This window comes from Amblyomma maculatum, chromosome 8 (genome assembly GCF_055883805.1).
Source record: "Amblyomma maculatum isolate TAMU_Amacu chromosome 8, ASM5588380v1, whole genome shotgun sequence".
NCBI lineage: Eukaryota > Metazoa > Arthropoda > Arachnida > Ixodida > Ixodidae > Amblyomma > Amblyomma maculatum.
Genome location: NC_139351.1, coordinates 81,571,986 through 81,586,714, shown reverse-complemented (window position 1 = coordinate 81,586,714; position 14,729 = coordinate 81,571,986). Strand labels below are relative to the sequence as shown.

The 14,729-nt window shown below is 46.4% G+C and overlaps 1 protein-coding gene across 1 annotated transcript in view; it reads left to right on the top strand.

Moving 5' to 3' along the window:
* The window catches only part of LOC146181616 (MAM and LDL-receptor class A domain-containing protein 1-like), a 56,949-nt gene that overhangs the window by 16,830 nt on the left and 25,390 nt on the right, over nt 1–14,729 (top strand). Inside the window, exon 4 of the mRNA XM_084575522.1 lies at nt 5,992–6,234. Coding sequence (XP_084431648.1) covers nt 5,992–6,234 — 243 coding nt within the window. The remainder of the gene's footprint in view (nt 1–5,991; nt 6,235–14,729) is intronic.

The window sequence follows — 14,729 nt, the reverse complement described above, 5'->3', positions numbered from 1 at the left end:
TTATTATTATTATTATTATTATTATTATTATTATTATTATTATTATTATTATTATTATTATTATTATTATTATTATTATCATTATTATTATTGAAGGTGAAAGGGAGTGTTTCTGTCCTTTAACAGGGATAATAGCCCTCTCCAAGTTGCACAAAGAACCACACAAGAGCACAGCCAGTCTAGGCCTTCCACAAGCGAGCTCGAGCAGCGCAGCGGCACTTTGTCGTCCTCATCCTCGTCTTCGTGGTATTCTCGCCTACTTCATCCTTGTCTTCGTATATCCTCGTGTAGTTCACTACAATTTCCCCCGGGGCGAGGTGGAGCCATCCTGGCGACCTATGGTGAGGGCAAGAGGAGCGGATCGTAGTACGTTTTAAGGCGGCTCACGTGCACAGTTTCGCGGCCGCGATGACGCATGTCCGAAGAGGTAGTGAGTGGCTCCACGATGTAATTCACAGGGGAGGTTTGACGGATAATGCGGTAGGGGCCGTGATACTCGGTTCGAAATTTTGATGACAGTCCCGGTGGGGTGCCCGGAACCCAAAGCCAAACAAGGGATCCTGCAGGAAAAACGTGTGGCGTCTCATCTTTGTCGTGGTGATGCTTTTGGCGGCCTTGAGATTCCGATATAAAACACCGGGCCAACTGGCGACATTCCTCCGCATGTTTGGCAACGTCTGAAAGGAGAGTACACTCGGAGGAGTCAGGACGATATGGTAAAATAGTGTCCATCGTGGACGACGCCTCACGCCCATAAAGGAGGAAAAAAGGGCTAAATCCAGTAGTTGACTGCGTGGCGGTGTTGTAAGCGTATGTCACGAAAGGAAGAACAGCGTCCCAGTTCGTCTGATCGGCGGCAACGTACATCGTCAGCATATTTCCGAGAGTACGATTGAAGCGCTCAGTCAGCCCGTTAGTTTGAGGGTGGTAGGCCGTTGTGGTCCGATGTATGACGCGACATTCGGCCAGTAGAGCTTCAACGACGTTGGATAGGAAGACGCGTCCTCGGTCACTTAGCAGCTCTCGCGGTGCGCCGTGGCGAAGAACAAAATGATGTAGCAAGAACAGGGCAACTTCACGGGCAGTAGCGGCGGGTAAAGCGGCGGTCTCGGCATACCGGGTGAGGTGGTCGATGCCGACGATAATCCACCGGTTCCCAGAAACCGTGCAGGGAAGTGGCCCGTAAAGGTCAACGCCAATGCGGTCAAAAGGCCGGGCCGGGCATGGAAGTGGTTGTAAGGGGCCAGAAGCGCGAGGTGTGGATGACTTCCGGCGCTGACAGGCGATGCAGGAGCGGACGTATTTGCGAATATAACCGTACATGCCGCGCCAATAGTAGCGTTGAGAGATTCTTTGAAACGTCTTGACGACACCAGGATGGGCACACTGAGGGTCGGCATGGAAAGAGGCGCAAATTTCATGTCGTAAATGGCGAGGAATGACGAGAAGCCATCGTCGACCATCAGTCATATAATTGCGGCGGTAGAGAAGACCATCTCGTAGGGCAAAGTGTGGTGCTTGACGGCGTAAAGCCCGAGAAGGTGCAGCAGCGTTAGAAGTGGACACGACGTCGATAAGAGAGGCGAGCCACGGGTCTTTGCGCTGCTCCGCAGGCATGTCAGCGATGGTTAGAGAGGAGAGGACGGGATCAGCCGCCGTAGAGCAAGCAGGTTCGTTGGAGAGGGGAGAACGAGACAGTGCGTCGGCGTCCATGTGTTTACGGCCAGAGCGATATATAACGCGGATGTCAAATTCCTGTAGGCGGAGAGCCCATCGTGCGAGGCGGCCGGACGGGTCTTTAAGAGAGGACAGCCAACATAACGCGTGGTGGTCCGTGACGACGTCAAACTGGCGACCGTAAAGCCGGTGACCGTACATGTCAGGAGGTGTCCACGGGTATCTAAGGGAAGTGGTCTTGGCGTACAGGTTCTTGATGGTGCGGTTTACTTTAGACTATTTGTGGAGTGTAAACCGGAAAAAACTGTATAAAGACTTGTGCGATGTGGTGCTTCCAGAACCGTTGTACAGAGCTGTGTACTCGTCTACCGGGGGCAAAAATGTTCTTAAAAGAGTGAAGAGGATGATGGTGCCGGCAGGGATGAAAACGTTCTTTTTTAAGCTGCACACTGGAACATTGGAGGTAAAGAAATGGAAGGAACAGAAAGGGCTTTTTGTACCCTGGGGTGTCCACTGCATAATATGCAGGAAAGAGGAGACGATTGAACACGTGTTTCTCGAATGCTGGGACGCCGTATTTTTATGGGACGTGCTCCAGAGGACGCTTAAAAAGGAACTACCCATAAGCCCACATGATATTCGATTCTTGCCAGTAGAAACGAACAATGATACACCGTTGGATCTTTTGATGCTACTGGCTCTCCACAGCATATGGAAAAGCAGAATGGCTGTAGAGCATGGTGACGTCGATGCACGTTCAGCGAGGCAGCTCTTTAGAGAGAGCATACGGGCATATGTGGATGAACAGAAAGCGTTAAAACTAGAGTCAGAATGGTTGGTTAGTTTTGAAGGGTTGTCACATATGAGGGATTTTTAATCCGACAACTTCAGCTAAGGAAGGCCGAAGCTTTAAGTCAATGCTTGATATTTTATTTTGTCATGTTATTGATGTCACATGTGTCTTTTTTTGTGTACGTCCTCGGTCAGGAAATAAAGAAAAAAAAAAGCCGGGGTGGCGCAGTGGCTATGGCGCTCGCCTACTGTTCTCAAGGACGCGGGATCGAATCCCAGCCTCGATGGCAGCTTTTCTATGGAGGCGAAAAGCAAGGCGCCCGTGTGCTGTGCGATGTCAGTGCACGTTAAAGAACCCCAGGTGGTCGAAATTTCCGGAGTCCTCCACTACGGCATCTCTCATAGCCTGAGTTGCTTTTGGACGTTAAACCCCACAAACCAATCATTTTATAATCGAACGCCCGCTCCAGTTCCAACAAGAACCTTCTGTAGCGGCAGTCTAGCAAGCATGCCCTGAAGCTTAGAATATGCAGTTGCTGAGTTCTCATTTCGAAGATGGCTTTAAATACTGTTTGGTACCTTAAAGGGAAAAACTTTTTTTTTCCTCCCGCATAGTCTTTAACACCATCGCAGTTGCATGAACATGTTCTTAATCAAGTTTGCATCAGTTCATGTTTGCGCGTCCTGCTGGTGTACTCACCGGGTAGCGGTAATATATCTTCCCAAAGCTCTGTCACTCTACATTAACGTTGTTAGGCGCTTTCTGCGGCGCTGGCACACGCACTTTTATGTTGTACGGGGTAGCAGACTTGAGATGCCTGTCGTCCTTCATTAGAACCCTCCCCGTTTATACTGTTTCCCCTCTCTGGGAAATCATGCTTTTTTAGTTTATTATGTATAGTGCTTTGGTATGTGAGTAATGTGCGTTTTTGTATGTATGTATGTATGTATGTATGTATGTATGTATGTATGTATGTATGTATGTATGTATGTTGGTTGGTTGGTTGGTTGGTTTGTGGGGTTTAACGTCCCAAAGCGACTCGGGCTATGAGAGGTGGCGTAGTGGAGGACTCCGGAAATTTCGACCACCTGGGGTTCTTTAACGTGCACTGACATCGCACAGCACACGGGCGCCTTGCTTTTCGCCTCCATCAAAAAGCGGCCGCCGAGGCCGGGATTCGATCCCGCGTCCTTGGGAACAGTAGTCGAGCGCTGTAACCACTGTGTATGTATGTATGTATGTATGTATGTATGTATGTATGTATGTATGTATGTATGTATGTATGTATGTATGTATGTATGTATGTATGTATGTATGTATGTATGTATGCACGCATGCATGCATGTATGTATGTATGTATGTATGTATGTATGTATGTATGTATGTATGTATGTATGTATGTATGTATGTATGTATGTATGTATGTATGTATGTATGTATGTATGTATGTATGTATGTATGTATGTATGTATGTATGTATGTATGTATGTATGTATGTATGTATGTATGTATGTATGTATGTATGTATGTACCCAGTAAATTCTCTTTATGCGTGCATACGATACGCTGTCCATTACATATAGCTTTGATTACTTATTCATTTCTTGAAATTCTCTTTTAATTGAAAACCATCAGCACTATGCAGAAGCACTGAAAGTTGACCTAGTTAGTGCATCATTGAAGAACTAAAAACAGCGCCGATGGCATGCGTACCGCAACTACCTGGATGTTTTGCACCAGTTACAGCAGATCACTGAAGACACCGAGAGGGGGCTCGAAGCTGCGACGTTATCAGGCAACGATTTGTTTGAAATTTAGAACCGTAGCTGCTTTCTGAGCACGCAGTCTATCCTACTGTAGGATTTTGAGACACTGAACATGAAACCGAGAGACGCCTTATAAGGTCAAGACGCTCATCTTTTAATCAAGGGTTGTCACTTGACAAAGATTTCTGAAGCGAAAGCTTCTCTATATCAGCCAAGGTAATCTGTGCGGCCGCTTGACCTTCTAAAAAGGTGGCGTGAATTTGTCCTGATTAAGTGTAGGGTTCTAAGGGAAGGAAAGCGTAACAGGGGGCGGCGGAAAGTTAGGTGGGCGGATGAGGTTAAGAGTTTCGCAGGGGTCAAGTGGATACAGCTAGCACATAACCGGGTTAAGTGGAGAAATATGGGAGAGGCCTTCGCCCTGCAGTGGGTATAGTGAGGATGATGATGATGATGATGAAGTGTAGGGTTCTACCATTCCATGGTATTCCCCCAAAAGTATGCTGCGCCTTCCTTTAACCAAAACCTAACTTAAATAAAAGATACAAAAAAAAAACGACGATTACGTCACTTCTTAATGCGAAATTTGAGCGCAGCTCATCGGCTGTTTCCCATTTTTCGATAGATTGAGGCAAATATTTCGAACAAAACATGTGTGTACAATTAGAGACAACAATTTTATTTTTCACTTATATTCCTTCAATAATCACTGCATTAACAATCCTTGACTGTCATGAAGGAAGCTTTGTGGTCGGAGAAATTAAGAGATCGATTAAGTTACCGGGAGGTTGCTAGAGGAAGTGCGTGGGCCCATAGGAACGTTGCGCGGCGAAGAGACTAATGCTACAAGCTGCAGACGGCAAGAAAAAACCCTCGCAAATATCTTAAACTGCCTTGACAACGTTGTAGCCAAAAGTATCAAGCATCTCATTGAATTTCTAACAGTATAGGTTTTAATGGAAAATGATGGCGGTCTAGATCCGAGCCAGGCCATCCTCGAAAGCCAAGGGACGATCGGCTAGAGATCTGGACTCTGTATATACGCAAACTACATCAAAATGTGATGCTTTTCTTTCTGAGTGTGTGAATTCTCAATTACTGGACATGTTACCCTGCAGTTCGGTGTGGGCGCTCGCATTATTCATGAATTATTATCTTAGCAGTGTGCACCATGTGTGGTCACGTCTTCCACTTGAGCTCTGAAGCATGCCTTTCATAATTGGTTCACAGGAATGGAAAGGCGGATTATCTGTCACACTTGCTTCTGTGGACACCTGAATCATGCCTTGAGGGAAGGAAGGAAGGTGGGAGTGAAAGTGGAGCTGGCTACATTGGAAAGGCGCAGTATCTGCACACACCTGAATCGCGCCGTAAGGGAAGGAAGGAAGGTGGAAGTGAAAGTGGAGCTGGTTACGAGGAACTACACCGACGCCACGAAACCCAGGAACGGGCTCCAAAGAGCTGCGCTCTAAAAATTGTGGGTCTAAGTATGTTGAGTCCCTCAATCTGGTATAGCCTGAACCTGTGATAGAGTGAACGCTGTCAGCGTTGCAACAACAGACCCATTTAACGCCATCTTTTACATTCATGGTTTGTACATATATTTTCTTTAACTTTCTATCTCCTGCATCCCATTTCAAACCCTTTCTCCGAACCCTTTCTCAACTTGTGGTCGTTGTGCTGTCTTCCACCATATATACATGAGTGCCCCGTTTAAATCTGTCATACCTGCTCTGCCATCTTCTTGTCGACCCACAGGTGGGTACGTCTTTTTCGAGACGTCGTACCAGGAGCGGCCCGGTCCCAGCATCGTGAGTGCAGGCGACGCGACGGCCGGTGCAGCGCCGGGGCCAGCGGATGCCGGCGCCGCCGCCGCCGCTGCGGGGAGCGCGGACACGCCGGCGCCCACGTCGGCCACGGCAATGACCACCCGGATGCCGCATATACGCCATTATCAGTACGAGTCCGTGGTGCTCGCCACCAGGAACATCACACCCACGGGTGAGCGCAATGGACAGATTTTTTTTTTAACACGACCGGGCAGATGTCTCCCACGTGGGAACGTCGAGATCTTTTCTTTTCGCCGCCAAGAGGGCCTGCTGGACGGCCCAAAGTTGGTCGTTGAGGCTGAAGTTGCGCATAGCGGCGGACCACCTCGGCGAGAGGGCTTCGGGATTAACGCTTGTCATTTGTGCCTTGCACTCCCAGAGTATGTGGGTGAGTGTTGCTGTGTTTGTCTTGGAGACCTTACATGTGTTGGTGTCATATATCTCGGGATAAATCTCCCGTACTGCTGCGGGTTCGGGTATGTATTTGTAATTGCCTCCAGAAGACTGCCTGAGCTCTGCATAGTTTGCTGCTAGGCGGACGGAAGGTCCGACGGGCCAGGTAGAAGCCTTTGGTAAGTAATTAAAGCTCGTCATCCTTTCTCTCCCCCTTTCTTTGCCATGACTCTCTCCGGCACGGTACGCGAGACCTCGTGCGAAGGAGTGAGCTGCTTCGTTGAGGCTGGTGAGATGCGGAGAGACGTTCCCCATCTATGCGGGAAAACAAACTAGCTCGACCTTGTTATCCGGTGAGAGTTTCAAGTCCTTGATTATTCGGCAGGCTTCTACAGATATTCTTCCCTTGGCGTAATTTCCTTCTCCTGTGATAGTGATTGCGGGTATTGTCGCTGTTGGCGCCGCAGTTGTTTCTGCGATGCTCAGTTAGGAAGCGGAACGTGACTAGAGGCTAGTCACGCCAGTCGTGACGTCATAATTTCAGAAAGGAACAAAGAGCGTGTAATATTCTAATAAAATAATTCGAGGACATTTTGGCGACTAAATTGATGAAGGGCGAAAGCCTGAGTGCTGCATCCTGCTACGCGACCGTTGCGTATGTAGCGATGAATGCTGCTACGAGTAAGCGAGGACTACTCTCATATTCTGCGAGTGCATTTATCCAGTGAATTCTGCTTGGCAGCGAAGTAATATATAATTACGCAACAGGCACTGATTAGTAATTATTAAATTAGTCATTAATTAGGAAAGGAATTAAATAATATTTGGTAATTACTGTTTAGTACTTGATTATTTAATTAGCCATTATTAGTGATGATTGTTCAATAATTAGTAATTAATAATGAGTAATTGATTAACTAACTAGTCATTATTAGTAATTGATCATTCATTGGCATATGCCCATATAAGGCACGCATTTGCGCATACTGTGGTGGTGCTCTGTAATTGGTTGAGACCTCCACGACGTCATCCCGTCTCGACCAACCAGAGCTGCCGCAAAAGCGGGACACTTTTGCTGACGACAACGATGAGGCAATTTTACAGACATATCATCTGATTGACCTCACCCCGGTAATTCATACGCAGGGCATCCTCAGATGAACCGACCACAACTCAATTCTTGGGAATTCTCTGACATCTCACAAGTAGTTTTCAGCATTGCGTGAACTATGACGGCCTTAACCAATCACAGAGGTGTGCGCTGCTATAAATGAGTCCCTCCAAGTCCGTCATCCTGGCACTGATGCCTCCATCACTGGAAAGGCAAAAGGGAAAGGCAGCTGCTGCAAGAAGGAGTACCTCAACCGACTGGGCGGACGCAGTGTTTGCGAATTACAGAGCAGCACTTCGCGGCCGACCTCTGCAGTGTTGTTTTCGTGCCGACATTTCTTTTTAATAACTCCGACTTTCTTTGCTAATTTAACCACTTCCATTGATCTTCTTCAGGAAACAAAACTGTCCAATTGCTGCAATCATTGTGTGAAAAATGGTACAACACTACAAAGTACATGACACAATATTTGCAATTCTTCTTCGGTCTTCATTGGATTAGAGAGCAGTAAGCCCTGACGTGGGGCAAACCACTAGTGATAGGCAACATAGTAAAAGTATCGAGCACGAGCTGTTCCGACTCCCTCAATATCTCCCCAAATTAGACTTAGTTTTCTGAAATCGCTCCTTGTCCCGCATCAGTTAACGCTGAAAATACGCGCACTAACCATCTGGAGAGTCTGTTTGTTTTTTGGTAGCGAAAGCTACATTGGCCTCGAGCAAAAGGGTTTCGCGTGTGGGAGGCACAGAGCCGTTGCCTAGCAACCGCCGCAGCTGGTGGACGCCGCGTGCTCGCCGCGCCATCTGGCAATCAAGAAGCAACCAGAAGATGTCTCGTATTTAATGCAGCAACATCAAAGCTTAAGACATACTAAGTAGCGCATCTTAATTCTCCTTCTGTAGCGTGATTGGATTGGATTTGAAAACATTTATTTCGTCAATGCAGATGCAGACGGTCCGCTTAGATGGCCACCAGTCCATGGCTGGCGGCGACCTTAGTGGCCCACTCGGTGGCCAAGGCTTGAATGCCCGGGTCCGAGCTGACCGGCCTCCCATCGCTCAAGAGAAGGAATTTGTACTAGATCTTCCGGTGGAGGTTCTTCTTTACATTGCCTTAGTATGTGATCATACGTGGCTGTTTCGCCACAGAACCTGCGCTCGGGGTTAAAGTCATCCGGGTACATTTTTGCTAATAGGTAAGGGCTAAGAAAGGACCTCGTCTGGAGTCTCCTCCAAGCGGTCTCCTGTGCCTTATCTAACGTTTTGTCAGGTGGTGGAAATTTGTGCCGTTCCAATCTCTAATGACTTGTGATATCGTGTAAAGATGCCAGCCCCTCCTTGGAGTAACCCATGGATACGAAGGACCCACCGACTCGGTTGACGAAATCTCGAGCCATGTTGTGGGCCGCCTCATTTCCCGGATTCCCCGAGTGAGCCGGCACCCATATCACCTCAATTTCTCTGTATGGTTGCCTGGTCAATTTCAGTATTTTCTGCGCTGCAGTTGAGATTCTGCCCCCCCCCCCCCCCCCCCCGCAAGGCTACGGACAGCAAATTTAGAATCGGAGAAGATTGTATCCGCGTCGGTGCTAGCTATGGCTAGTGCCACAGCTGCCTCTTCTGTGGTTTCCGAAGATTTTGTCACTACCGACCCTGATGCCTGCAACCGCCCGTGCACGTCCACCACCGCCAGCGCGAACGCTCCTCTTGTTGCGTATTCTGCCGAGTCAACATAGACACCACCTTCGCTCGTTGCGTATTTTTCGTGTAGAGCTATTGCCCTAGCTTTCCTCCTTCCTTCGTGGTAAGAAGGGTGCATATTCTTTGGTAGTGGGACTACGATAGGGTAGTGGGACAGAAGGTGGTGGTGGGACAGAAGGGACTACGATAGGCTAGTCAGCGGCGCATTTCGGGCGAGCGTGTACTCAGAATTGGACAGGATTAGATTGCACTCGATTGAACTGGTTTGCATTGTACAGGTTTGGATTCAATTGGACAGAATTGGTTAGATTGTATTTCACTGTAATGAACTGTACTTGATTGAACTGGATTGGATGGAGCTGGATTAGACTGGAATGATTGGATTGGATTAGACTAGATTGATTTGGATTAGATTGGATTGAAGAGGAGTAAGCAGCCCAGCGCCAGGCACACATGCTTTCCCTACGTATATCCTGGCCTAGATGAGCTAAGCCACGGCCAATTTTTCTTCTTGTACTGAAATATTATTAAATAATTATTAAATTAAATTATTACGCTTAGATATTAGTTATTATTTGTGAATAAGGTGAGTAGTTAACTGAAAGAGCGAGGGGGATGAATGCTGTCTACATGCATTCGCTTCCTTGTCAATATAGTCCTGCGCATGAGCTCGTCTAGGCGGTTGTGGCGGCACGGGAGAAAATAAATTATTCCATTTCCCGCACAATCACTGGCGAAGCATTTTGGTAGCTCGGTGTTCAAAACTAGAAGGTTCGCAAACTCAGGTCACACATATGCGCTCTTAAAGGATAGTATTATTAAAGCCGCCTTGTCTACCAATCGCACACGAACGTATTTACCTATATCTAACGTGTCAGCATCGTGAAGGGCCCTACTAATATCTAGAATGAAAGAAGTCGACGTGAGTGATTAAGTTTCTGCCGTTTTTAAAGCATAAAATTGAACAGAGTATAAGCTTTGTCAATATATAATGTCCGTGCGTACTGCAAAAAAAATACGCAGCATACCTATTACTTTGCAGTCTCAAATGCACTTGTAAAAAAACGTTACATAGGAGATGGAGGTTGCAGCACTGCGAATATTCTCTGTCATACAACCAAATTATCACAGTAAATATGTGGAAATCAACTCAAGAAGCATTAATCGAGCGCGGTGACACTCTGCCGGCCCAGTGATGATGTGTATTTCCCGAACATGTCGGCTTCTATTAAGGAGTAATTACTCCTGACATCCACCCAAGCGCAGCCAAACGGCTACAAAGGAAACTCAGAAACTTTGTAGTTGAAGAGAAACTCGTCCTGGTTCGGAGATCGAACCCTGGACCACTGTCTTTTCAGAGCAGTCGCTCTACCAACTGAGCTAACGCGGACGGTCAGCAGATCAGATGGTAAGGGCGGGGGCGAACTAATCATTAACTCAAATTGAGAATAGTGTCGATCGAATATTTAGGGTTTTTCTTTTTTGAGTAAGCAGCTGTTGAACATTGTAAGAATTTTTTAAGAACGTACGAATATAAATGACGCAATATTCTAATGAGGAGCAAAATTTTTCTTCTGAAGTTTCTCCTGCCCGCAAGGCGATTAATAAATAAAACTTTCATAAGAAACCGAGGAAATGCGTTTTTGAAAATAAACAGCAAAAACCAAAAAGCCTTCCGGGGAAGGATGTACGAATATATTTATTATTATAGCGCAGTAGTCCAGCATGTGAAAAAATAGCATTCATAAATCTCTTTCCAGATTCTGTCCAAAATTTCTGGTTACGCATATATTCCTGAGGAAGAAGTAGACTCGTCGCTTCGTGCGCGCATGCTTTTCACTGGCCTCTTTTGTCTTACCCCCGAAAGAATATTATTATTTTTTTCAGCGAGTCCGTATCCTGCAAACGCTTGTTCATAACAGTGCATGCTTGTTTCTATTTAGCAGGTTGTTGAGTGTCGAAGGGCAGCACATACGAGGAACGCGCAGCCAAGCGTAAAAGCTGCGTCGCGCATCTGGTGGCGCTGCCGTGGTCTCGTGAGCGGTAGCCTCGTTAACGAACCGGCCACCGGATGTGAAAAGCCTATTCCTGTTCAGTGAATGGCCACTCGCAAAACGATCCATTCAACGTTCCTTTCCCCTTTTTTTTTTGCATTTTGTGTGAGCTTCCTCCTTGTTCACATTTAACTCCACAAAGCGATTTCATTTCTCCGTTTTTCCAGTAAGGCGGGGCTACCTTTGAGCGTACGAGCTGCGAGGCTTCAATTCGAAATCTAGCATGGGGCCACACTGCGGAATTTAGTAAATATGGCTTTCCTAGCTGCACTCCTGTAGCTTTTAATTTCCACTAATACATTCCTGTAGAGAGCCACAGATCAAAATAACAATTGTTGTGCATTAATAAGAATAACAATTGTTGTGCATTAATAAGAATAAGTAATTGTAAATATGCGGATATACCTTAGATATGCGGATGATACCAGTTTAATGGCAGAAAGTGAAGTGGAACTCGAGAGACATCTGATGCGCGTACAAGAAGGGAGTGAGAAGTTTGGGCTTAATCTGAACATTAAAAAGACAAAGATCATGGCGTCTTGCCCTATCAAGTCCTGGAGCATCAAGGGACAAGAAGTGGAAGCTGTGACAGATTTTCTCTTCTCGGGGCTCCAAGATTATTCCGGAAGGAGACTGCAGCCATGAAATTAGGAGACGCCTGCTTCTGGGAAAGAGAGCCATGGTTAGCCTTGACCGCCTAGTAAAGAGCAGAGACATTACACTGCCAACCAAAATATGTGTAACTGGTGCTATGGTCTTTCCAGTTGTGATGTATGGATGCGAGAGTTGGACTGTGAAGAAGGCTGACAGCCGAAGAATTGACGCGTTTAAATTGTGGTGCTGTCGGAGACTCTTGAGAGTTCCTTTGACTGCCAGAAGATCAAATCAGTCGATATTGTCGACCATAAATCCTGACTGCTCCATTGGAGGGTCAAATTCTAAAGTTAAAGCTCAGCTACTTTGGTCATTTGGTGAGAAGAGAGGAGTTGCTGGAGAAAGATTTGATGTTGGGAAAGGTTGAGGGTCACCGGGGAAGGGGTAGGCAGCAAATGCGATGGTTAGATGGCATCCTCCAGGCGCTGCAGATGAAGTTATGTGATGTTAGGAAGATAGTGAGAGACAGGAAAGCGTGGCGTGATATGGTCCATAGGGTCGCGAAGAGTCGGACACGACTGAACGACTGAACTGAACTGAACTGAAATATAGGGGGATATCAAATCATGCCAAATGACTAGACCAATTTGTTGATGTCTATCAAATGGGAAATTGAGAAAGCGATACCACTCAGAAGGGAGAAATATTTTACGCTATCGAGAACGCATTGACAGAACAGACTGCAACGAAATTATGCATAAACGGATTATATTCACTGAAATTCGCAACCACGGGAACACCACACCAAAGCTATACCATGCCAACCTGATTAGCCTGGTCTAATACAGAAGAACTGTGCGAAGGTTTTTCAATTTAAGCCACCACCATTTACTCTCACTTGGAACAGTCAACGACACTTCCTTTCGAAGAACTTCGTTTGCGTACTAGGTTCCAATGAATAAGGCGGAGTTGTTTTCTTGCAGTTCTATGTCCAAACAATCCTGGTCCAAACGCTGTCATCGACCTCTGCAGCGTTCCTATCCTTGCTCATTGCTACAGACAGCACTTATTTCCTGCACTGTTCGATGCGTTTCACACCACCAATTTTCCCCGACGCGATGGTGCAGTGGTTAGGGCGCTGGACTATTGAACCCAATAAGGTACGGGATCGTATCCCGGTCGCGGCGGCTGCTTTTCGGTACAGGTGAAAAGCAAGGTGTCCCTGTGCTGTGCTACGTCAGTGCAATGTAAAGAACCCCAGGTGATCGAAATTTTCGGAAACCATCTAATAATAATGAAGACAACGATAGAAGTAGTAATAATGGTTATGGTGTGACGATAGATCAGATGATGAGTAACGATGATTCACTGTCAAATAAGGCTGGCGACACGCATTCTTGTATTGAAAGCTTTTCGTCATTTAGGCTGACAATGTTGTGTAACTAATTACAGCGCAACAGCTTGCAGGTTTGAAGAATGGCAAGAATTACTTGCACATAGCTACTGACTCTGATACCCTACAAGCATTTATGCTCATTTATATTATGCTCATTTAGACTTAGACGGGTTAATTGGAGAAATATGGGAGAGGCCTTTGCCCTGCAGTGGTTATAGTCAGGCCGACGACGACGACGACGACGATGATGATAATAATGATGATGATGATGACGATGATGAGATCAATGCAGAGGAGCGAACACTTTGAAACTCTCCCACTCGAAAACTGTAAAGTACCGACAGCCGAGCTCATTCGAGTCCCATTAACGATTTAAGAACTGCACTTTTCGATGGTGACAACAATAACCTAGGAAGGCACATTTGTTTTTGTTTTTTTCCTGTTATAGAAGCGTAAAATACGGCGGCGTTCTGAGTTTTCTGTTCGAAAACTCAGGCCAAGAAACCTCAAGCCCCAGCACTTCAATTACTTCTCCATCACAGCTATCACACATTCACATTGCTACTGAAAGCGTGAGCATCTGTCAAGGTGAAGTGTCGAAAGAGCAATCACTTCAGCTTGGTCGACGTTCAGAGGAAGCAAAAACACGAGGCACTGTTGGCATACACACACGCACGTGCGCGCGACGGCGATGTGTGAGTAAAATATGGTTTCGGTTTGTTTTGTTGGGTTTAACGTCCCAAAGCAACTCAGGCTATGAGAGACGCCGTAGTGGAGGACTCCGGAAATTTCTACCACCTGGGGTTCTTTAACGTGCACTGACATCGCACAGCACACGGGCGCCTCGCTTTTCGCCTCCATTGAAAAGCGGCCGCCGAGGCCGGGATTCGATATCGCGTCCTTGGGAACAGTAGTCGAGCGCCGTAACCACTGCGCTACCCCGGCGGACTGTTTGCGGCTTGTAATAAGTTAGTATGATTCATATAACCTTCGAGAGAGACTGTGGAATAAGACCAATAATGTGACAATGTCATCTGCATACGCTGAACATATGCTTATACGGTGAATCAGAAAAGGCCAAAAATTAAGTGACCCACAAGTATACCGTCGTTGGCAGCTTATACAAACCGCGATGAATTCAAAAACCAGTTTGTAGTTTTCTCCGATCTATGAAATTAGTTATACACAGCAATAAAATATCAAAGCAGGAATCAATGAGTAACTTTTCATGTTCACGTCCCTAAACTGAGTGGATTCGAGCAGCCAAAAAAAAAAAATTGCCTCTTAAATCAGATGTTCCGTGCGTCTTTTGCTACTGGACAACAGCGTACCTTTCAAAAATGGTGATTGGGCCGATCTTCACTAGGAGCCAAAGTGTAATGGAGTTGTCTGCACTGCTTCCTCAGAATCTGGAGTTTG